The sequence below is a fragment of the Leopardus geoffroyi genome, chromosome B4 (assembly GCF_018350155.1).
Source record: "Leopardus geoffroyi isolate Oge1 chromosome B4, O.geoffroyi_Oge1_pat1.0, whole genome shotgun sequence".
Classification (NCBI taxonomy): domain Eukaryota; kingdom Metazoa; phylum Chordata; class Mammalia; order Carnivora; family Felidae; genus Leopardus; species Leopardus geoffroyi.
The window spans coordinates 108,417,624-108,438,424 of NC_059341.1; the positions used below are offsets into that span (position 1 = coordinate 108,417,624).

General features: G+C 35.9%; 1 protein-coding gene across 5 annotated transcripts in view; it reads left to right on the forward strand.

Annotated features, from left to right (window-relative positions):
- The window catches only part of LRRIQ1 (leucine rich repeats and IQ motif containing 1), a 210,589-nt gene that overhangs the window by 181,568 nt on the left and 8,220 nt on the right, over positions 1-20,801 (forward strand). For 3 of the 5 annotated variants that reach the window (XM_045463931.1, XM_045463933.1, XM_045463934.1), the window contains one exon: positions 5,944-6,064. In XM_045463931.1, the coding sequence (XP_045319887.1) occupies positions 5,944-6,064 (121 nt within the window). Of the gene's footprint in view, positions 1-5,943; positions 6,468-20,801 lie in introns of those variants that run through there. The other 2 variants (XM_045463935.1, XM_045463936.1) reach the window with 1 other exon arrangement.

Below are 20,801 nucleotides of genomic sequence, written 5' to 3' on the forward strand. Positions count from 1 at the left end.
GTACTAAAGCAATTAACAGAGGGAAAAAATAATATTTTTTGCAACAAATAGTGCCGGACACCTATATATCTACAGGGAAAAATGAATCCTGATTGCTATTTCACACCTTAAAAACCAATTTGAGGTGAATTATGGGCCTAGATGTAAATGCTAAAATTATAAAACTTCTCTGGGCACCTGGGTAGCTCCCTTGGTTAAGCATCCAACTTCGGCTCAGGTTGTGATCTCACGGTTCATGAGTTCGAGTCCCACATCAGGCTCTGTGCTGACAGCTTGGAGCCTGGAGCTCGCTTCGGATTCTGTGTCTCCCTCTCTCTTTGCTCTTTCCCTGCTTGCACTCTGTCTCTCTCCCTTTCTCAAAAATGAATTAACATTAAAAAAATTTTAATTATAAAACTTATCAAAGAAAACAGCAAGGTATTTTCATCTCCTGCTACAAACAGCAACGTAAGTGAATACCGAAAACAATATAGTGAGTGAAAAAAGCCAGACACGTTAACAGTATATACTGTATGATTGTATTTATATTAAGTTCAAGAGCAGAGAAAACTAACGTGTCCATGGTGAAAGAAATCAGAACAGATGCTGCTTCTGAGGATAAATTACTGGAAAGAGGTATGAAGGAACCATTTGGTAGTTACATTAGTCAGGGGTCATCAGAGAAACAGAATCAATAAGATACCTATATCCATATCTATATCTATATTTGCCTATATCTAATATGTAAATTCATATTTAAAATCTCTTTGTCTGTGTATATAGAACCTACAATAGCCAAAGCAATCTTGAAAAAGAACAGTAAGAAGTGTCACACTACCTGATTTCAAGACTTTCAAACTTGGCCTGAAACTTACAACATTGACCCTCTGGAATTTATAGATACATTCTGTATTTATTATAATAGATTATATATTATTTATTATAATAGAGTATATATTATTTATTATAATAACAATACATATTATTATTTAATAATATAATAAATTACATATAATTTATTATAAGGAACTAGTTCATTTGATTATAGAGGCTAAGAAGTGCCATGGGCTGCATGCTGGAGAGCCAGGAGAGCCTGGGAGCATAGTTCCAGTCGGAGCTGAAGGCCTGAGAACCAGGAGAACGGATGGTATAGGTTCTAGTCTAAGTCTATATGCCTGATGGCTGAAAGGGCTGATAGTGTCAGATCCAGTCCAAGTCTAAAGGCCTAAGAACCAGAAATGCCAATTGTGTAAGTTCTGGTCTCAAGAGAAGACAGACAGTCCAGCTCCATCTGTCAAACAGAGAGAGTGAATTCTCCCTTCCTCCTCTTTTCTGTCCTATTTAGGCCCTCAGTGGTTTAGGTGATGCCAGAGAGGACAATCTGGTATACTTTGTCCACCCATTCATATGGTATCGTCATCCAGAAGCACCCTCACAGACACATTCAGAAGTAATGTTTAACCAAATGTCTAGGTACTATATGGCCTAGTCAAGTCGTTACATGAAATTAACCATCATGGTAGTCATCTGTAAAAAATAATTAAATTGAACAGTGTAATTAGAAAACGAACAAAGGGCTTGAATAGATACTTCATCTAAGAGGCTTTTCAGAGAGAAATAAGCACATGAAAAGATGTTAAACATTGTTAATCACTAGGAAAATTGTTAAAGTGACTATATCATATTAATATTAATATCTTAATAAGGTCTGTGGTTTAGTAATGGTATGGTACCAACGTAAATTTCCTGGTTTTATGAATCCCCCTTTGCTTATATATCATTGGGCAAACTGGCTGGAAGTTATACAGGGAACTCTCAGTACCAATTTTTACAACTTCTGTAGGAATTTTAAATTACTTCAAAATAAAAATTTTGAAAATGATTGAGCTTCATGTTTAAAGTCTGTGCATTTCATTGTATGTAAATTATAGCTGTATAAAACATTTAAAGTGTCTTCCATGCCCACATATGTTATATAATGAGGCCTCTGCCTCATATGAGAAAGGGGGTTTGTGCAATGATGATAATGTCTATAAATGGAGGGGTAAAATAAATGAACCAAATCTAGATCTTACAAATATAATAGACAGTGAAAAATAATCAATTGCAGAAAATAATATTCTAAAATTTTTGAATACTTTTATAAGATAGGTTATAAGTGAACTTTGCTTTATATATTTTATTTCTCTTGGGGTGGCTTAGTCAGTTAAGCAGCTGACGCTATCAGCTCAGGTCATAATCTAACAGTTTGTGGGTTTGAGTCCCACATTGGGCTCTGTGCTGACAGTGTGGAGCCTGCTTAGAATTCTGTCCCCCTGTCTCTTTTCCCCTCCCCCATTTGCTATCTCTCTCTCAAAATAAACTTAAAAAAATAAATTTTATATCTCTTGTTATGTTATTTAAAAAAAATATTTATTTATTTATTTATTTATTTTGAGAGAGAGAGACAGAGACAGAGAGAGCTAGCGGCGGGGGGGGGGGGGGGGGGCGGGGGAGCAGAGAGAGAGAAGAACGAGAATCCCAAGCAGGCTCTGCACTGATAGTGTGGGCTCCATCTCATGAACCCTGAGATCATGACCTGAGCCAAAATCAAGCGCCAGACACTTAACTGACTGAGCGCCCTTATTTCTCTTTTAAAAAAAATCCAGGGGTGCCTGGGTGGCTCCGACTCTTTGTTTCGGTTCAGGTCATGGTCTCATGGTTTCACAGGTTCAAGCTCTGAGTGAGACTGCATTGACAACTCAGAGTTTGCTCGGCATTCTCTCTCCCTCTCTCTCTGCCCCTCCCCCACTTGTGCTGTCTCTGTCTCTCTCAAAATAAATAAATAAACAACATCTAGATAATAAGGAAAAAAATATTTATTTTTATGTGTGCAGTTTAGTATGTCTTAACTTATAATATGTTAAAAATAAATATTTAATAAAATATTGTTTATGAAAAAAAGAAGAGGAATTCCCTGTTCTTTATTAGATGTGAGAGGTTCTCTGTTTGTAATTAATTTGCATGGGTTGGAGGTGAATCAGGCTCCAGATGCTTAGAAGTAGTGTTCAAAAGGAGCTCCTGGGTTACTCAGCCTGTTAAGCATTGGACTTTGGCTCAGGTCATGATCTCACTGTTCTTGAGTTTGAGCCCCATGTCCAACTCTGTGCTGACAGCTCAGAGCCTGGAGCCTGTGTCTCCCTCTCTCTCTGCCCCTTTCCCGCTTGTGCTCTGTCTCTGTCTCTCTCTAAAAAATAAACATCATTAATTTTTTTTAAAAGTCATGTTCAAATATTCATGCTCCTCATTTTATTTTGAAAATATGGAGAAAAAAATGTTACAAATCTTGCAGGTAGGGGCCACATAAATGCACCCAGTTCAGAAAACAAAGACATATGAGAGTTTTGCAAAATTACTATTTAAAAAATATTTGCCATTGAATTGCACATAAGAATATTCTTATCTAACCTTGACTCAAAACAGTTTATTGTGTTATAACCATACAAAATGTCTAATATTACAGTGTTTTAGAATTAAGTATACATTTTTTTTGTAGAATAAGAAAAGCATGGGCAGTCATATTCAGTTTTTAAGTATATCCATTCTGCATTATATAGAAGAAAATAAATAGAGAAATAATAAAGAAAGGTCAGTTAAAGGAAGAATAACAATGTTTTCAGAAAGAGAATCTGAATATTAATGCATATGTGGCTCTCAGATGCACTGCTGGACCTTTCACTAACCCCTTTATAAAACACATGGGTTTGTATTTTAAGCTGCCACGTGGCACTATTGTGAAATTGTGTATTCCTGTTAAGCTTCACTTCTAAATTTGATTCCTTGTTATAATCTGACCCAGTTAGTAACTGACATTAATTATTTTCTTCTTTGGAAGAAACAATCTTTTGGGTGTTAATGGTTAGATGGTAATGGGATTTATGGAAGGCATGTGTTCACACATAATTTCTTGACATGTAGGTATGATCATATTTGGAGGATGGGTGGGATTTCTTTTTTCTTTTAATTTTTTTAATGTTATATATTTTTGAGAGAGAGAGAGATCAGGGGAGGGGCAGAAAGAGAGAGGGAGACACAGAATCCGAAACAGGCTCCAGGCTCCGAGTTGTCAGCACAAAGCCTGACACAGGGCTCGAACTCACGAGCCGTGAGATCATGACCTGAGCTGAAGTCGGACGCTCAACCAACTGAGCCTTTTTTTTTTTTTAATTTTTTTAGTGTTTAGGAGGGGGTATTTCTACTTTCTAAATAGGTATGTGAAATTATGTCATCAAATTGAAGCAAATAAAACCTGATTTTAAAATCTTGCATCTTGTAGTTAAAGCCTCCTTAGCTAGCAGGAGGGTCCTTAAGTGGTTAACATGTTTTTCCTTGTTTTTTAACTGATCTCACCAGAACTGTAGTATTGCGTTGGTACTTCCCCCTTATTCCTAACTGGTTCTTTTTTAAATAAAGTTTTATTTGTTTATTTTTGAGAGAGAAAGAAAGAGAGGGAAAGAACAAGTGGGGGAGAGGCAGAGAGAGAGGGGGACAGAGGATTCAAAGCAGGCTCCACGCAGACAGCAGAGAGCCTGATGATGTGGATCTCGAACCCACAAACCGGGAAATCATGACCTGAGCCGAAGGCAGCCACTTAACTGACAGAGCCACCCAGGTGCCCTATGACTGGTTCTTTCTAAGTCTTAGTACTGATGGAGCTATACTAATGAAAATATTAGATACATACTTTTGTACACTAATTGAAATAAATTTAGAAAGAATGTATAATATTTTTCATACCAATCACAGGTATAAATTAGAACCCAATTGTTATTTATTTCATTTTTCAACAGTTTTCTACTGTGGTCTTTTGACAATGCAATTGTATCACTTAGCCGGGTACATCAAAAAGTGACTGACATAGAATGGTGTCTATTCATGCACATGAGAGTGCAAAGAAGTTGGGAGGGGTATGTAAAGGAAAAGTGCAAAGATCTGAATTTGGAAGAGAATGATCTTTAGATTCTATTTTCATGAGATTTTGTAGCCCATTATATGAGGATAGCTTTTTAAGCACAGTGATGGTTTTATGATATTATTTTGCTCTATTTAAATTTGTCTCACATCAAACATTAAGGACAATGCTTTCTCATAGGAGTTCAAGCATCTTGTGGTTTGGGTTAAATCCTAGTTATTTTGAGGCTGCTTTCCTTTCCATCATGGCATTTTCCCTTACTTCAGGGCTGTATCCTGATAAATCTGTACTTAATAATATTAGACATTATGTAAAATAATATTGTATAGGCAAGAAGTGATTCTTTCAACTGTTAGGTTCAGTCCAAGGTAGTAATAAAAGTTCAAATGGTAATTTTAGATGAAATAAATTATTTAATTCTGTGTCCTTAAAATAATATATCTTTAAATTTCTTATATATTAACCATTACCCTTAAATTAGCCTTACTGCATAATATTTTTATATTAATAATCGTTTTAATGAGAAGGCAGAGATCTTTTATGACTTTGTAGTATACAACTATGGAATGAAAGGCATTTTGAGGAATATTGTTGAGAAGACTAATACTTATAACTGGTGAAATACAAATATTGCAGAAAATAATCCAATATGACATTTCTAACATTCAATTAAGAATTAAATAATATACTTGGTAAATAAGTGATGTTAAGTTGTTTCAAGTTTCACCAGTTGCCTTTAAGATTGATTTTCATCAAAATTACTGTACTAAAATGTTTTCTTTTGTTGTACAGACTCAAATAGCAAACCTCAATTTTAAAATCGGCTCTTATTTGCAAGAAATGCTTTGACATAGTGCATTTGTTCTGCCTGGGCACCAGTAAAGGATTGTGGTATCATTTTGAAGAAGGTTGTTTGACAGAGCCTGTTTGTTTATTTGGGGTAATGTGAGCTGCATTCAGAAAATGCCATATTTTGTTTCACGATTGTATACATTCTATCCCATTGCTCCCAGGCAAGACTTGTAAGCAGAGAAGACACGGATTTAGACCTTTTTTCCATGACCAGTGGAAGTGCTTTGTCTGTAAAGAGAGAAAAAAAAAATCAGGCACACAGACACTCAGCGGGATCTTCAAGTAAGTTGTGGTTTCCTTCAGAATTAATTTAGAAATCACAAACGAATTGATGGAACATAATGCCAACAAGCATTCTTTTTTAGATAAGGGGTAGGCTGCCAGCAGCCAGAACTGCCTGAAAGTGTGTATTGGAAGTTTTTCTTTCTTTAAATGTCTTCTTTTGATATAAACCAAATTAAATCATTTCTAAAATTAATGGCATCAATTTTTATTTTAATTATAATTCTGTGACTCCATGTTCTACTTTCCTCACTTCTCATGAATATATTGAATTGTTTGATCATTTAGTTCTAAAAGAACTTTTAGGCTAATTGCAAAAAGTTGGATTTATATATCAAAGTAGTGTATTTTGGCCTTTTGTCACTGATATAATAGATGTTACAGGTCACCTTAACTTTTAAAGGAAACTTTTTAAAATAACAGACTTTTAGATAATATTATTATCAAAACTGTCAAAACCATGCTTTGGACACTATTTCTTTCTTTCTTTTTCTTTTCTTTTTTTAATGTTTATTGATTTTTGAGAGAGAGAGAGAGAGACAGAGCATGAGCAGAACAGAATCTGAAGCAGGCTCCAGGCTCTGAGCTGTCAGCACAGAGCCAGACGCGGGGCTCAAACCCATGAGCTGTGAAATCAGGATCTGAGCTGAAGTAGGATGCTCAACCGCCTGAGCCACCCAGGCGCCCCTCGACCCTATTTCTGTTGAATAGATAACAGTTCACATTTATTAATGATGAATTTTTACATTTGTTAACTTGACACACCCATCTATTACCTTCAATATCATGATTTCAACAAGAACTGCGGTACAGTTATTAACTGAAAAAAATAAGCATTTAAAAATATCTATATCTTGTAATAATAAAGTCTAATTTTTTCAAACTCTTCATATACCATAGAGATTTTGAAATATCTTCTAAAATGTTTTAGTATATTAGTATAAAATATGTTTTATTTAGATATCATATTTTTTTTAATTTCCCCAAAGTATAGTAAACCTCAGAAGTCCACACATCAACTCATACTTCATTATAAGCATTAAGTTTTTCTTGAAAAAGTTTTATTGCTCACTAGTACAATAGTTTTATAGATGCAAAATCAATACTTGATTGAATGTGAAAAACTCAACGATCCAGGTGGTGCTCTACAGACCAACAAAAGCTTAAAAATGATTCTCTTTCACTTTTTATCCAGGTACATGGCATTATTAGAGTCCAGTCATTTAAATTCATTAACATATGCAAGTTCATTTTGGTACATTTTAATTTGGTTTTGAAATAATGATTTCAGTATATCTAATTTAAAACTATTTTCCAGGATTCAAAGTTCTTAGAATGCCTGAATTTTCTTTACTTCATTATAGAATCTGGTCACAAAAGGTTCTAGTCAATATGGTTAAGAAAGAAATTGGGGTGCCTGGGTGGCTCAGTCGGTTAAGCGTCCGACTTCAGCTCAGGTCACGAACTCGCGGTCCGTGAGTTCGAGCCCCGTGTCGGGCTCTGGGCTGATGGCTCAGAGCCTGGAGCCTGCCTCTGATTCTGTGTCTCCCTCTCTCTCTGCCCCCCCGCCCCCGGTCATGCTCTGTCTCTGTCTCAAAAATAAATAAAACGTTAAAAAAATTAAAAAAAAAAGAAAAATATTTTAGGTTTATTAACTAAGTAAAATTATATTATTGATCTAATATAAAATTTTTGCATTCTTAACATAATCTGTTAGTTACATCAAATTTCAAAATAGATACAACATTTCAGAAGTAATCAACCTGTGTCACACATAATAATAAATGCTATCTTGATTTTAAGTACTGCATAGTATGAACTTATTATATATCACTTTGGAGCAGTAATACAAAGCCAAAAAGTTGCCTTGTCAAAGTCTCTATTCATAATATATCTTCTGACTATTAAAACATGAACAGCTCAATAAATCAGCAGCTATCCTAAAATCCTCTAGCTTTACCTTTTACTTATGTGACATCAAATCATAGATTCTAGAAAATACGAGATCATTATATAGATTTAACTTCTTTTTTTAATAGTCTTACTTTCTTTTAAAATTTTAATTCCAGGATAGTTACCACACAGCGTTATATTAGTTTCAGATGTACAATATAGCGATTCAACAACACATTCTCTAAAGAACAAACTGTAATATGGCTATCCTCACTGATTCCAATTAGTTGTCAGTAAATAACATTATGGCGAACACTACTAATCACTAAATCTGTTCACTGACAATTAAGACAAACAACTTTAGAAAAATATAGTTTTGATTAAATAACAGAATTATTATGAATAAAATAGCACTTACTGAGTTATTGTAGCTACTAGTTTACTACAACATTTGTATAATATAATGGTGAAATATAGGCTCCACCATCAGTCCGCCTGGAATTGTATCGTGACAATTTCCCCATCCTTAAAACGGGAATGAGGGGCGCCTGGGTGGCACAGTCGGTTAAGCGTCCGACTTCAGCCAGGTCACGATCTCGCGGTCCGTGAGTTCGAGCCCCGCGTCAGGCTCTGGGTTGATGGCTCAGAGCCTGGAGCCTGTTTCCGATTCTGTGTCTCCCTCTCTCTCTGACCCTCCCCTGTTCATGCTCTGTCTCTCTCTGTCCCAAAAATAAATAAACATTGAAAAAAAAAAAAACGGGAATGGGAAGAGAAGTACTGTATCTACCTTGAAGAGTTATTGTTAGGATAAAATGTATAGCATTTAAAACAATATCAGGCACAAAACAAGGGCTTAATAAATAGTCTTTATAATTGCCACCTAAACATAGCCATAAAAGAAAAATCAATTGAAGTAAGATATTAACGTCACTAGTATCTGGGCACATGGGCTAACTAGCTCAGCTTATAAGAAACCTACTCTTAATAGTTACTTAACTAAAAAACTTGGGGTAGCCTATTATCCATAGAACTCTTTTAACCATCAAAATCCTTGGGTCATAGGCCTCCATGGCCCTGAGCCAACCACGTTCAGCTTTGGTATTTTGAAAGCTCTTTTTTCCTCCAGCTTTTTCTCTCTCTCTTAAAAAACTTATCACCTTATTAAAACTAAAGCATTTCTTTTAGCTTTGCAAGCCAAAGCTAAGGAGTAGTTTATGGCTGCAGCTATAAAACTCTTTTCAGCCTTTGAACTAGATATTTCTCTCTCGATATTGCTATATTATTTGTAACATGTATTCTGTAGCATCAGATAATTTCATGTTTAAAATCCCAGTTCCACCATCACACATAAGTTGTGTGATCTTAACTCTAAGAACAAGTTAACTATCTGTAAGATGGGAACAGCAATGTTTATCTCATAGAGTTTGGTGGGGAAGAAATGAGTAAAAATAAAGGTAAAGCATGTGATACATTTCCTAGCATACAGTAAATACTTGCTGTTTGTATTGTTTTTGTCTTATGTTGCTGTTGCATAATTTTAAACAACTTTAAAGTAGAATTGCCTTCCTTTCCTGTGTCAAATAATACCAGAACCAGCTTCATGACAGTCATCTTAAGCAATGCTGTCAGAGAATTTCCTAAATTCTCTCTCCTTTTGCTTTTAGGTCTGACTGCTTTATTTTTTGTTTTGTTTCGTTTTGTTTTTAATGTTTATTTATTATTGAGAGACAGAGAGAGAAAGAGCATGAGCATGGGAGGGGCAGAGGAGAGGGAGACACAGAATCTGAAGCAGGCTTCAGGCTCTGAGCTGTCAGCCTGATGTGGGGCTCGAAGTCACAAACTGAGAGATCATGACCTGAGCCAAAGTACGACACTCAACCGACTGAGCCAACCAGGCGCCCCTGACTGCTTTCTTAAAAGAGGCCAAGGCAGTCTTCTGCTACTTGGCCTTCTAGCCTACGTTATGGTTTAAAAAAAGATGTAAGAGGTCACATTCTTATTTTTTTAATGCCATTTACAAAATGAGTATGCAAATAAATTCCTTCATTTAGACAATATTTAAACAAAATATTTGGTTTTCTTAAAAGATTTTGGTTTTCTCAATTAATTTTTCCACGTAATGCTTAAGATAAAGGATGCATTGCAGTAATAATAATTTTATTCCTGTAGTAATTTATAGCTTTACAAATTTATTTTCATTATCTTTTCTTATTTATAATGACTATTTATCTTTGACAACTAATATAAATAAGTCTCAGATTTTTAAAAAAATTTTTTTTTCAATGTTTATTTATTTTTGGGACAGAGAGAGACAGCATGAACGGGGGAGGGGCAGAGAGAGAGGGAGACACAGAATCGGAAACAGGCTCCAGGCTCTGAGCCATCAGCCCAGAGCCTGACGCGGGGCTCGAACTCACGTACCGCGAGATCGTGACCTGAGCTGAAGTCGGACGCTTAACCGACTTAGCCACCCAGGCGCCCCAAATAAGTCTCAGATTTTATTTAATTTGCCTTGGCCCAAAAAACTTAGCAAGGAAAAGCAGAAACTTGAACCCATCTTTTCTTACTGCTTTTTATTCTTCCATGGACTAAAATATAATAGCTGAATTGTAAGAATAGACCACAATTAATGTAGTTCTTATTTATTCATTCAAGAGCCATCTGCTGAATGATCACTGCTCACTATGCACCTAGTTTAGGTTTTCAGATACCTCTTCCTAATCATCTTTCCACTTTCTAGGACATACTCCATTTTCAGAGTTAGCCAGGGATTGAAGATCCACAGTACCCCTATAATAGTGCATAATCAGCCCAAAGTCAAATTCTTCTTTAGGCGTATCTAAAGTCTCATGAGATGCAAGCCCTTTTAATATGATACTGAATTTTCTGAATATGAAAGAACCTATTTTTTACAAGCAAAGCAGCTAATATCATTAAAGTGTGTGAGAAAGGCTTCTTGGAGGCAAAATATTTGATTTGTACCTGGAATGACATTTGGATGTAAATAATGAAAGAAGTGGAAGAAAGTCACCTTAACAAAAGTAAAAGATAAAATATGAATATATGTTCATTGAACTTTGAGGAGTCTCTCTGGACCAGAGTTTGCACATAGTAAAGTAATGCAAAATAAGATTGAATTAAAGATGAAGCCTAGGTTCAGGTAAATTTGAAAAGCCCCTCAAAAACTTAAAAATAGAACTACCCTACAACCCAGCAATTGCACTACTAGGTATTTAGCCAAAAGATACAAAAATGCTGATTTGAAGGGGCACATGCACCCCAATGTTTATAGCAGCACTATCTACAGTAGTCAAATTATGGTAAGAGTCCAAATGTCCATCTACTTATGAATGGATAAAGAAGATGTGGTATATAAATACACACACACACACACACACACACACACACATACACACAATGGAATACTACTCAGCGATCAAAAAGATTGAAATCTTACCATTTGCAACAATGTGAATGGAACTAGAGTGCATTATACTAAGCGTAATAAGTCAGACAGAGAAAGACACTCCTGCTGGAGGGGTGGTAGGTGGGAGGATGGGTTAAATGGGTGATGGGCATTAAGGAGGGCACTTGGGTGTGTTATATGCAAGTGATGAATCACTGGGTTCTACTCCTGAAACCAATGCTACACTGTATGTTAACTAACTCAAATCTAAATTAAAAAAATTAAAAATTTTTAACGTTTATTCATTTTTGAGAGAGAGAGAGAAAGCATAAGTTGGGGAGGGGCAGAGAGAGAGAGAGGGAGACAGAATCTGAAGCAGGCTCTAGGCTCTGAGCTGTCAGCACAGAGCCTGACACGGGGCTCAAGCTCACGGACCACAAGATTATGACCTGAGCTGAAGTCGGACACTTCACTGACTGAGCCAGGTGCCCCTAAATAAATAAATTTTTAAAAAGGTAAAGTGGAGGAATTGGACTACCCTACTGGTAATGAGTAACTAACAACAATTTCTAAAAATACCTTAGTGTTTTAGAAAGCTCAAGATCAGTTGAAGAAATGTAGTCTGAGCCACTTTTAAATTATACAGTGCCTCCAATATATTGGCAAAGTAATTTTACAGTTTTTATTAAAAAAGAATATTTTTGGTTATCAAAAGTAAAAAGTGAAATAGTTTACTAGATGTCAATATCCAATAATATGTGCAGATAGAGACTAAAGGTGATAGCTAACACAAAAGTAGATTCCAAAGATTACTAGTAAAGTTTACTCCAAATTTACTCTAAGCACATTCCATTAACACAATTTTTAATTTGCAAATAAAGACTTATTAGCATGGTGTATATTCATGTATTTTTCTATGTATATATGCACATATATATGGATATCTAATTTGGTATTTAGCTGCAGTATATATACATAATATGCATTTTTAATCCTTCACTGAGTAAGTACTTAAACATTATTGCCTATATCGGTGGGTCATCATATAAACCATGCATCATGATCCAAGCACGTATATGCTTACAATGTACAAAGCACTATACAGGCCAATAAAAAAGCATAAAGATGGAGAGATACAGACCTAGAATAGCTAACACAATATTGAAGGAAAACAAAGAACAAAATCCCTTTAATACTATAAAGGGGAATGCAAATTAAAACCATGAGCTATCACTAAACACCTATTAAAATGGCCAAAATCCAGAACACTTACAATACCAAATGCTAGTAGGGATGTGGAGCAACAGGAACTCATTCCTTGCTGGTGGAAATGCAAAATGGTACAGCCACTTTGGAAGAGAGTTTGGGGGTTTCTTACAAAACCGAACATCTATTAATATGTCATCCAGCATTCGTGTTTCTTGACATTTACCCAAAGGAATTGAAAATTTATGTCTACACAAAACCTGTACATTGATGTTTATAGCAGCTTTATTCTTAACTGTCAAAATTTGGAAGCAACCAAGTTGTCCTGTGGTAGGTGAATGTCTAAATAATCTGTGGTACATCCAGATAATGGCCTGTTATTTCGTGCTCAAAAGAAATGAGCTATGAAACCATGAAAAGATATGGAGGAAATTTAAGTGAATATTACTGAGTGAAAGAAGCCAATCTAAAAGGCTATACGTACTGTATGATTCCAACCATGTGATGTTCTTGAAAAGGCAAAACTATGGAAGGTATCATAGTTTGCTAGGGGGTGGAGGGGAGAGGAGATGAACAGGTTGAGCACAGGGGATTTGGGGGGCAGCGAAAATACTCTGTGTGATATCATAATAATAATACATGTCATTCATTATACATTTTTCCTAAACCCATAAACTGTACAAAACCAAGAGTGTATTGTAATGTAAACTATGGACTTTGGGTGATTGTTTTGTGTCAGTCTACATTCATCAGTTATAACAAAGGCATTGGGGGGGATATTGTTAGAGAGGTTATGCATGTGTGGGGGCAAGGGGTATATGGAGAGTCTCTGTATCCTCCCCTGAATTTTGCTGTGAACCTGGAACAGCTTAATAAAAGGCAAGGGTGGGGGGTGGAGAAGAAAAAAAAAAGGGAGAAGAAAATCTCAGAAAAATGTTCCTTGCCAGCTATTACCTGGGATTTACTTTATTAATAAATGGTTATTGCTATTAAAGAAAGGTTGTAATATATTATAAATAGCACTCTATTGTGAATTCAATCAACCTGAAACCAGAATTTTGAAGGCTTGGTCTCTAGCAGGGAGAAAAATCTCTCTCAGTAGTACTAAACACACTTTCTTTCAGATTTTGTTGGCCACAACAATGTCATACTAGTTTTTTATCTTTATGGTTTATTCTCCTTCTCCCCTACTAGCATGTATGTTCCAGGAGGTCAGGAAATTTAATGTGGTATCCTAGGTAACTAGAAGAGCTCCCTGGCATATAGTAGGCCCTGTAATGTATGGATAATGAGTGAATTTATGGATGACTGACTGACCGACTGACTGACTATGGTCCACTATGGAGCAGAAAATGTGAGATAAGAGCTAGAAAGAGAATATTTGTCATTTTCCTGCTCCATAGTGGGAGGCAGGCTGTACTGACAAAAAAGGAGGGCAAAAGATTGATTGTTTGGTAGATCTTCAACAGTGTCTGCCCAAGCTTCTAAGAGCACCTGATCTGGCCAGAATCCTGGTATGTACAATTTATCCAAACAAGTGAAGTTTTCCTCCCAGGTGGGTCTTTCAAACAACTCAGTCATGAGATTCAAATTCCCATGGATTCAACCTACCTTAGCCAATCCTGTCATTTGTTCACTGAAAAAAAAAAGTTATGGAATGCTCTTAAAGGCTCAGCGCATTACACAGGTGAGAGAGTGCTGAGCATCATGGCCTTCATGGAGCTTATAACTTATATAAATATAAATTATAACAGTCTGGGTTCAATCAGGAGACAGCTATGATACAGTTGGTTAAACAGTGAAGTTTAAGTATTGTTACCTATACTAAAGTATTATCCATATCAACTATTGAAATAAAAGGAAACCCTATGTGGTACCCTAGGGCTGAGAGAGATCACCCAAGGAAGGACAAACTTAGAAACGGTTCAGACCTCGTTGGAGAAGGTGTGGTTCAGCCACCAGATAGCAGACAAGTTCCCGGGTTTGACCAGACCAAAGCTGGTCTGGAGTTACCAGGCAAATAAGAGGCGATTCTCTGGAGGGCAGGAGGCAGGGAAAGGAATGAGTAATCAGTAGCACAGGCATGCCGTGAGAATGGGTCTTGATAAGGCAGACGTACAGCAAGCTTTGGTTTCCCTACGGAGAGGACAGCACCCAGGTTATCGCTAGGGCGAACCTGCCAGGTTGCAGAGGAATCCTATTCTGGGCCTGTGGCTCAGGCAGGCTGCATCAGAGGTCCTGAAACCCACAAGGCCCACTCCACCCCCACCTATGCCAGAAACTGCAAAACCGGCAGTGTCCCCTGAGCACCCTCTGTTCAGAAAGCTTGACATTTTTCTCACTTTAAAGGAGAAATGCTTAAAGAAATTCTTTTATCACAAATCATATAATGAAGGGTGTATTCATCGCTTATAAATCGATAACTGACATATATGCATGCACTGAATTACTACTGTCCAGATATAATAACTTATATATGTGTATGAATTATAGGTATATATATATAACACATCTTTATAAAAGTAAATTTGACTCACTATTCTTGTCCTGAAGAGAGAGTCACAGCTTGGACCAAATAGAGACCTAGTATGATTTTACTCATGGCCTCTAAATTTTCACAATTGAGAAGAATTGAGGAAAAAGCATAAGAAGACCTCAGATTGTTAAAAGAATGATGTCCCATCATTCTTTTTCTCTAAGTTTTATAGGCTACTTCCAGCCTATGAAACCATGTGGTTAACTAGGGAAAATAATTAACTAACGGATGGCTTTAATAAAGTGTAGCATAGCCCTCACTAAACTGGAATTATGAAGTCCAGAAGTAAGAGATGATAAATAGGCCAGTTGCATTTTTAAACACAGTGAGAGACTGTGTGGTATTGGTAAGAGTATGTGTTAAGAGACTGGGAAATAAATTTCGAGTCCTGGTGTGGCTCCTTACCAGCTTGTCTGTGACCTTAATTAAGTCACTTACAACTCCTTTGGAAATTTAGTAGATAAAAGGCAGCCTGAAACAAGGGAAAGAAATTTAGAGTAGGCTAGATCTGAATCTGAATCCCATTTCTCACACATGTGCTTTTGTGAGCTTGGAAGAGATATTTCAGGTTTGGTTTGTCCATTAAGAAGTATCATGGAAAATTAGATGAATATATAAATATCTATTTTGCTCTCATGTGGGAAAAGAGGGAAAAAGAATAAAAATAAACAAAGGAAATCCAAGAGTCCTGATAGCTTTAGAATTCCATACTCTGCAAATAGAACAAGAAAACTTTGTATATGCTAATTCCCCAATTAAAAAAGCAACAGAAACTATTATTTCTGATATTTTATAGTGTGAAAATCTTGTTTGTAACTGAAAATTTTCTCCACACTAGAATGCTTCTGACTGATTTCAAATGTTTTCAAATTGTCTCTAATTACTTTAGCTAAACAAAGTCAGCTGAGATGGAAAAAAAAATTAAACATTTTCTTTAAATGTTTTTTTAAGTAAAGATCAAAAAAGCCCATCATCTATGAGAAATGACAGCTATTTCATAAAATGAAGCTGAATTTCAAAAAGCCATAAGTGATTCTGAAACTCGGCATACCTACTATAAAAACTTGGCCTAAGGATATTCTACTATAAAGACTTAGTAATGGATATCTTGATGTCCCAATACATTTTTTAAATGAGAAAGAACCAACAAGCCAATAAAATTTCCTATGAAGAACCCAGTCAACATTTCATAATATGTACTTGGAAATGATCTTTAGCTTAATCTTAGCTAGATGTTTACTTTTAGAAGGAAGTTGTTTGTAAATTTAGTACTGAAGACACTAAAGAGGGAACTAGGTATAGATATATAGCTATAAGGTAATTTATATGAATAGGTTATCCTGAAAGTAATTAGTAAAAATCTATGATGTTTTATATAAATGTAAAATGTTACGATAAGAAAAATATAGGAATAACATGTCAGGCAGCTGTCCTCTTTAAGAGAAATTTCAGATTATCAGTTTATAAGACCGTGTGAAAGGGGCACCTGGGTGGTTGAGCTTTTGACCCTTGATTTTGGCTCAGGTCATGATCCCAGGGTCGTGGGTCATGATCCCAGGGTCACCCATGTCAGGCTCCATGCTGAGTAGAGCCTGCTTAGGATTCTCTCTCTCCCTTTGTCCCCCTTCCTCACTCATGCATGTTCTCTCTCTCTAAAATAAATTTAAAATTACATGTGTGTATATATATATATATATATATATATATATACACATATATATAATTTTACAGTATATATAAATTTATATATAAATTTAAATATAAGTATATATAAATTTATATATATAAATTAAAAATTATATATATATACATATATATATGTATATATATATATAAAGGGGTACCTGGGTGACGTGGTTGGTAAGTGTCCAACTCCTGTTTTCAGCTCAGGTCATGATCTCAGTTTTGTGAGTTCAAGACCTGTGCTTCCAGCACAGAACCTGCTTGGGATTCTCTCTCCCACTCTCTCTGTCCCTTCCCCACTCACTCTGTCTCTGTCTGATAAATAAAAACCAGGAGAGCCTGGGTGGCTCAGTCAGTTAAACGTCCGATTTTAGCTCAGGTTGTGATTCACGGTTCTTGAGTTCGAGCCCTGCATTGAGCTCTCTGCTGTCAGTGCAGACCCCAATTTGGATCCTCTCTCTCCCTCTCTCTCTGGCCCTCCCCTACTTGCTCTCTCAAAAAAATATATAAACATTTATAAATAATAAAAATAAAAATAAAATAATAAAATAAAAATGTAAAAAATACATGTAATAACGTGTTAAAGGTGACCTTGCTTTTATTTATTTATTGTATTTATTTATTTATATTTTTAATGTTTATTTTTGAGAGAGAGAGACACAGTATGAGTGGGGGGAGGAGCAGAGAGAGAGGGAGACACAGAATCTAAAGCAGGGCTTCAGGCTGTAAATTGTCAGCACAGGGCCCGACGTGGGGCTTGAACCCACAAACTGTGAGATCATGACCTGAGCTGAAGTCAGATGCTTAACCAGTTGAGCCACCCAGGTGCTCCATGACCTTGCTTTTAAATCTGATTATTATCACACAGAATATAATAGAGAACCAGGCCTATAGTTTCTTCTGAAGTATATTTTGAAGAGAACTCTACTATATTAATGGGCCAAAACTAGAAGGAAAGAGAAGCATTCTCCTTTTATTAAGGGTTCGCTTTTTGAAGATGGGGTTAATATTGACAATATCTTAAATTCACCTTGAATGAATTGTACTTTGGAAGTTATTTGTGGCTGTCCTATGTGATTCTGTGTTATAAGGATAATTTCACATTCAATTAAATATCAAAATTCTAACTTTTTAAAAACACAGGTCAGCTTCTCTACCTTAATATAGCAAATGTTTTAAGAAGCAAAGCTTAAATTCCACATAGGAGTGAAATCTTATGGTATTTGTCTTTCTCTGATTGACGTATTTTGCTCAGCATAATACTCTCTAGCTCCATCTACATCTTGGAAATGGTAGGATTTCATTCTTTTTTTATGGCTGAATAATATTCCATTGTATGTATATACCACATTTTCTTTATCCATTCATCAGTCAATGGGTATTTGGGTTCGTACCATAATTTGGCTATCTGCTGCTATAAACATTGGGGTGCATGAACATTAGGGGGGAAAAAGAGAGACAAACCAGAGAACAAACTGAGAGTTGATGGAGGGAGATGGGCAGGGGGATGGGTTAAATGGTAATGGGAATTAAGGAGGGCACTTGTTATGATGAGCGCTGGGTGTGGTATGTGATGAATCACTAAATTCTACTCCTGAAACTATTACACTGTATGTAAATGAACAGGAATTTAAATAAAAACTTGGAAAAGAAAAAAAAAGTAAGGCCTAGGTTTATTTTCGAAAATTAAACGTCATTATTTTGTCATTTCAAAAGTACAAGCGATATCTCTTATGTGAAATGGCTTTGGTTTTTCTCTGAAAGTATTAATAACAAACTCCACCCAATGCAAAGATGTGTTAAGGAGTTGCAGTGTTAATTTTTAAGATGAGAGGACCCACATCTGTAGTTACCAGCTGTCTTTCTCCACTCCTACAGTAAGAAAACTTGACTGGGTGAGAAAGATAATTATATTCTCCAAAGAGACACTTCTAAATTTAAACACACGGATTACTCTAGGCTATCCTCCTTAGGAACTTATCTTTAGTAAGTCAGTCTGAGTAACTACACTTGTTCCTAAGAATATCCTGAAATAGACTACACAATGGGAGTCATTCAGTTCTCTCAAAACTAGAGGCCCTTGGTATTTTTTAGCAAATTATAGCTCTGGTAATGGGCTAGCTCCTATTGTTCAAAACCATTTAGGGAACATTTTCCAACAAAACCTACGTGGAGATACTCATGCTTTTTATTCTGCTGGCTAGAATAATAGCATCCCCATCATAGAGTCTCTTATTTTTAAAGGAAGAGGAAATCATAATTATGTAACACTTTCATATTACCAAGCTTCTTACTTAGATCATAAATTTAGAATTTTACATAAAATACCAGGTCAAAAAAAGATAGATAGATAGATAGATAGATAGATTAGATAGATGATACATACATACATACATACATACATACATAACAGAAGTTTACCTCCTAATTCTTGACACGTTACCATTTCCACTCAGTTAGTTACAAGCATGGTCTTCAAACTGTGAAACAGCAGAAGTAATAGTTGTAAGTATAGTTATAAATGATTTTATGTTAATTTAAAGATACAATACCGATTACTGACACTTCATTGCTGGATTTGTGCTCCCCCCCCCCCCCCGCAACTTTGTCAGCTTGTTGCTTTGCAAGGCTTCCGCCACTCCACTCTGAACCTGCATCCCCTTCAAACTTCACCTTTTTGAAAGTCCCAAGATCTCTCGTTAGCAGTCTCACCTCTTTAGCAGCTCTGCTACTTTCTACTGATCCCTTACCGTGTGTAACTCAAATTTACAAATCAGTGGATTTTTCTCACTCGATGTCTAAAAATGTTTGACATATAAATTAATTTTCTGTCACATAGAGTGGTCAAAAGGTGAGTAAAAGTTATGTTTAATCATGTACCTACTTGCATGTTTTTCAGTATAGACTGAAACTATATATGAAAAGAATAAATTAAGTTTTGGTTCAGTTGTCAACTAATTAGCATATTGGTTTTACTGGTAACTGGCCTTTTTTTTTTTTCAATATATGAAATTTATTGTCAAATTGGTTTCCATACAACACCCAGTGCTCATCCCAAAAGGTGCCCTCCCCAATACCCATCACCCACCCTCCCCTCCCTCCCACCCCCCATCAACCCTCAGTTTGTTCTCAGTTTTTAAGAGTCTCTTATACTTTGGCTCTCTCTCCCACTCTAACCTCTTTTTTTTTTTTTCCTTCCCCTCCCCCATGGGTTTCTGTTAAGTTTCTCAGGATCCACATAAGAGTGAAACATATGGTATCTGTCTTTCTCTGTATGACTTATTTCACTTAGCATAACACTCTCCAGTTCCATCCACGTTGCTACAAAAGGCCATATTTCATTCTTTCTCATTGCCACGTAGTATTCCATTGTGTAACTGGACTTTCAAAAATCTAGATCGTGACATCTTTCTGATATATCTTCTTCATGTACTGTCTTGAAAAAACATATGATCTCTAGTATTCCATATCAAATTTTGCAAAGTTCACAGGATATGCTACTCATTAACATTACTTTATTAAAGTACATGCTCATGTAGTACAACCAAAATCAACTCAAATATGGGCTATTCTTTGAACAACTTCAAAAATTCTGGTAACAACTAGTTTACAAAGACCTTGAGGAGTAAGTAGAGAGACACTGTCGCAACTAAAGGATAAAGTCTGAAAAAAACTTTTGGTCATTCGTAAATTTTAAAAAAAAGCTGTTTGGCGTATGAGATCATATGAAAATATAGGTGAGTACAGATATGTCTACAGGTACGAAAATTGAAGATTGTATTGCTTTTCATTGATACATTTTATTCATTTTTAGTTCCATAGGCCTTATTTCCAGGTAATGGACAGTTCCTTCCCATCTGACATTTGCTCCTAATGATTTTCTTTATGGTACTATTACACTAGAGGCATACTTTATTTCTGACTATTAAACATGATGTTGTCTTCTTTATAATAAATCTTAGTCATATGAAGCCGAGTTTCAACTGTGTTACTGCCACATACCTTTGGACAAA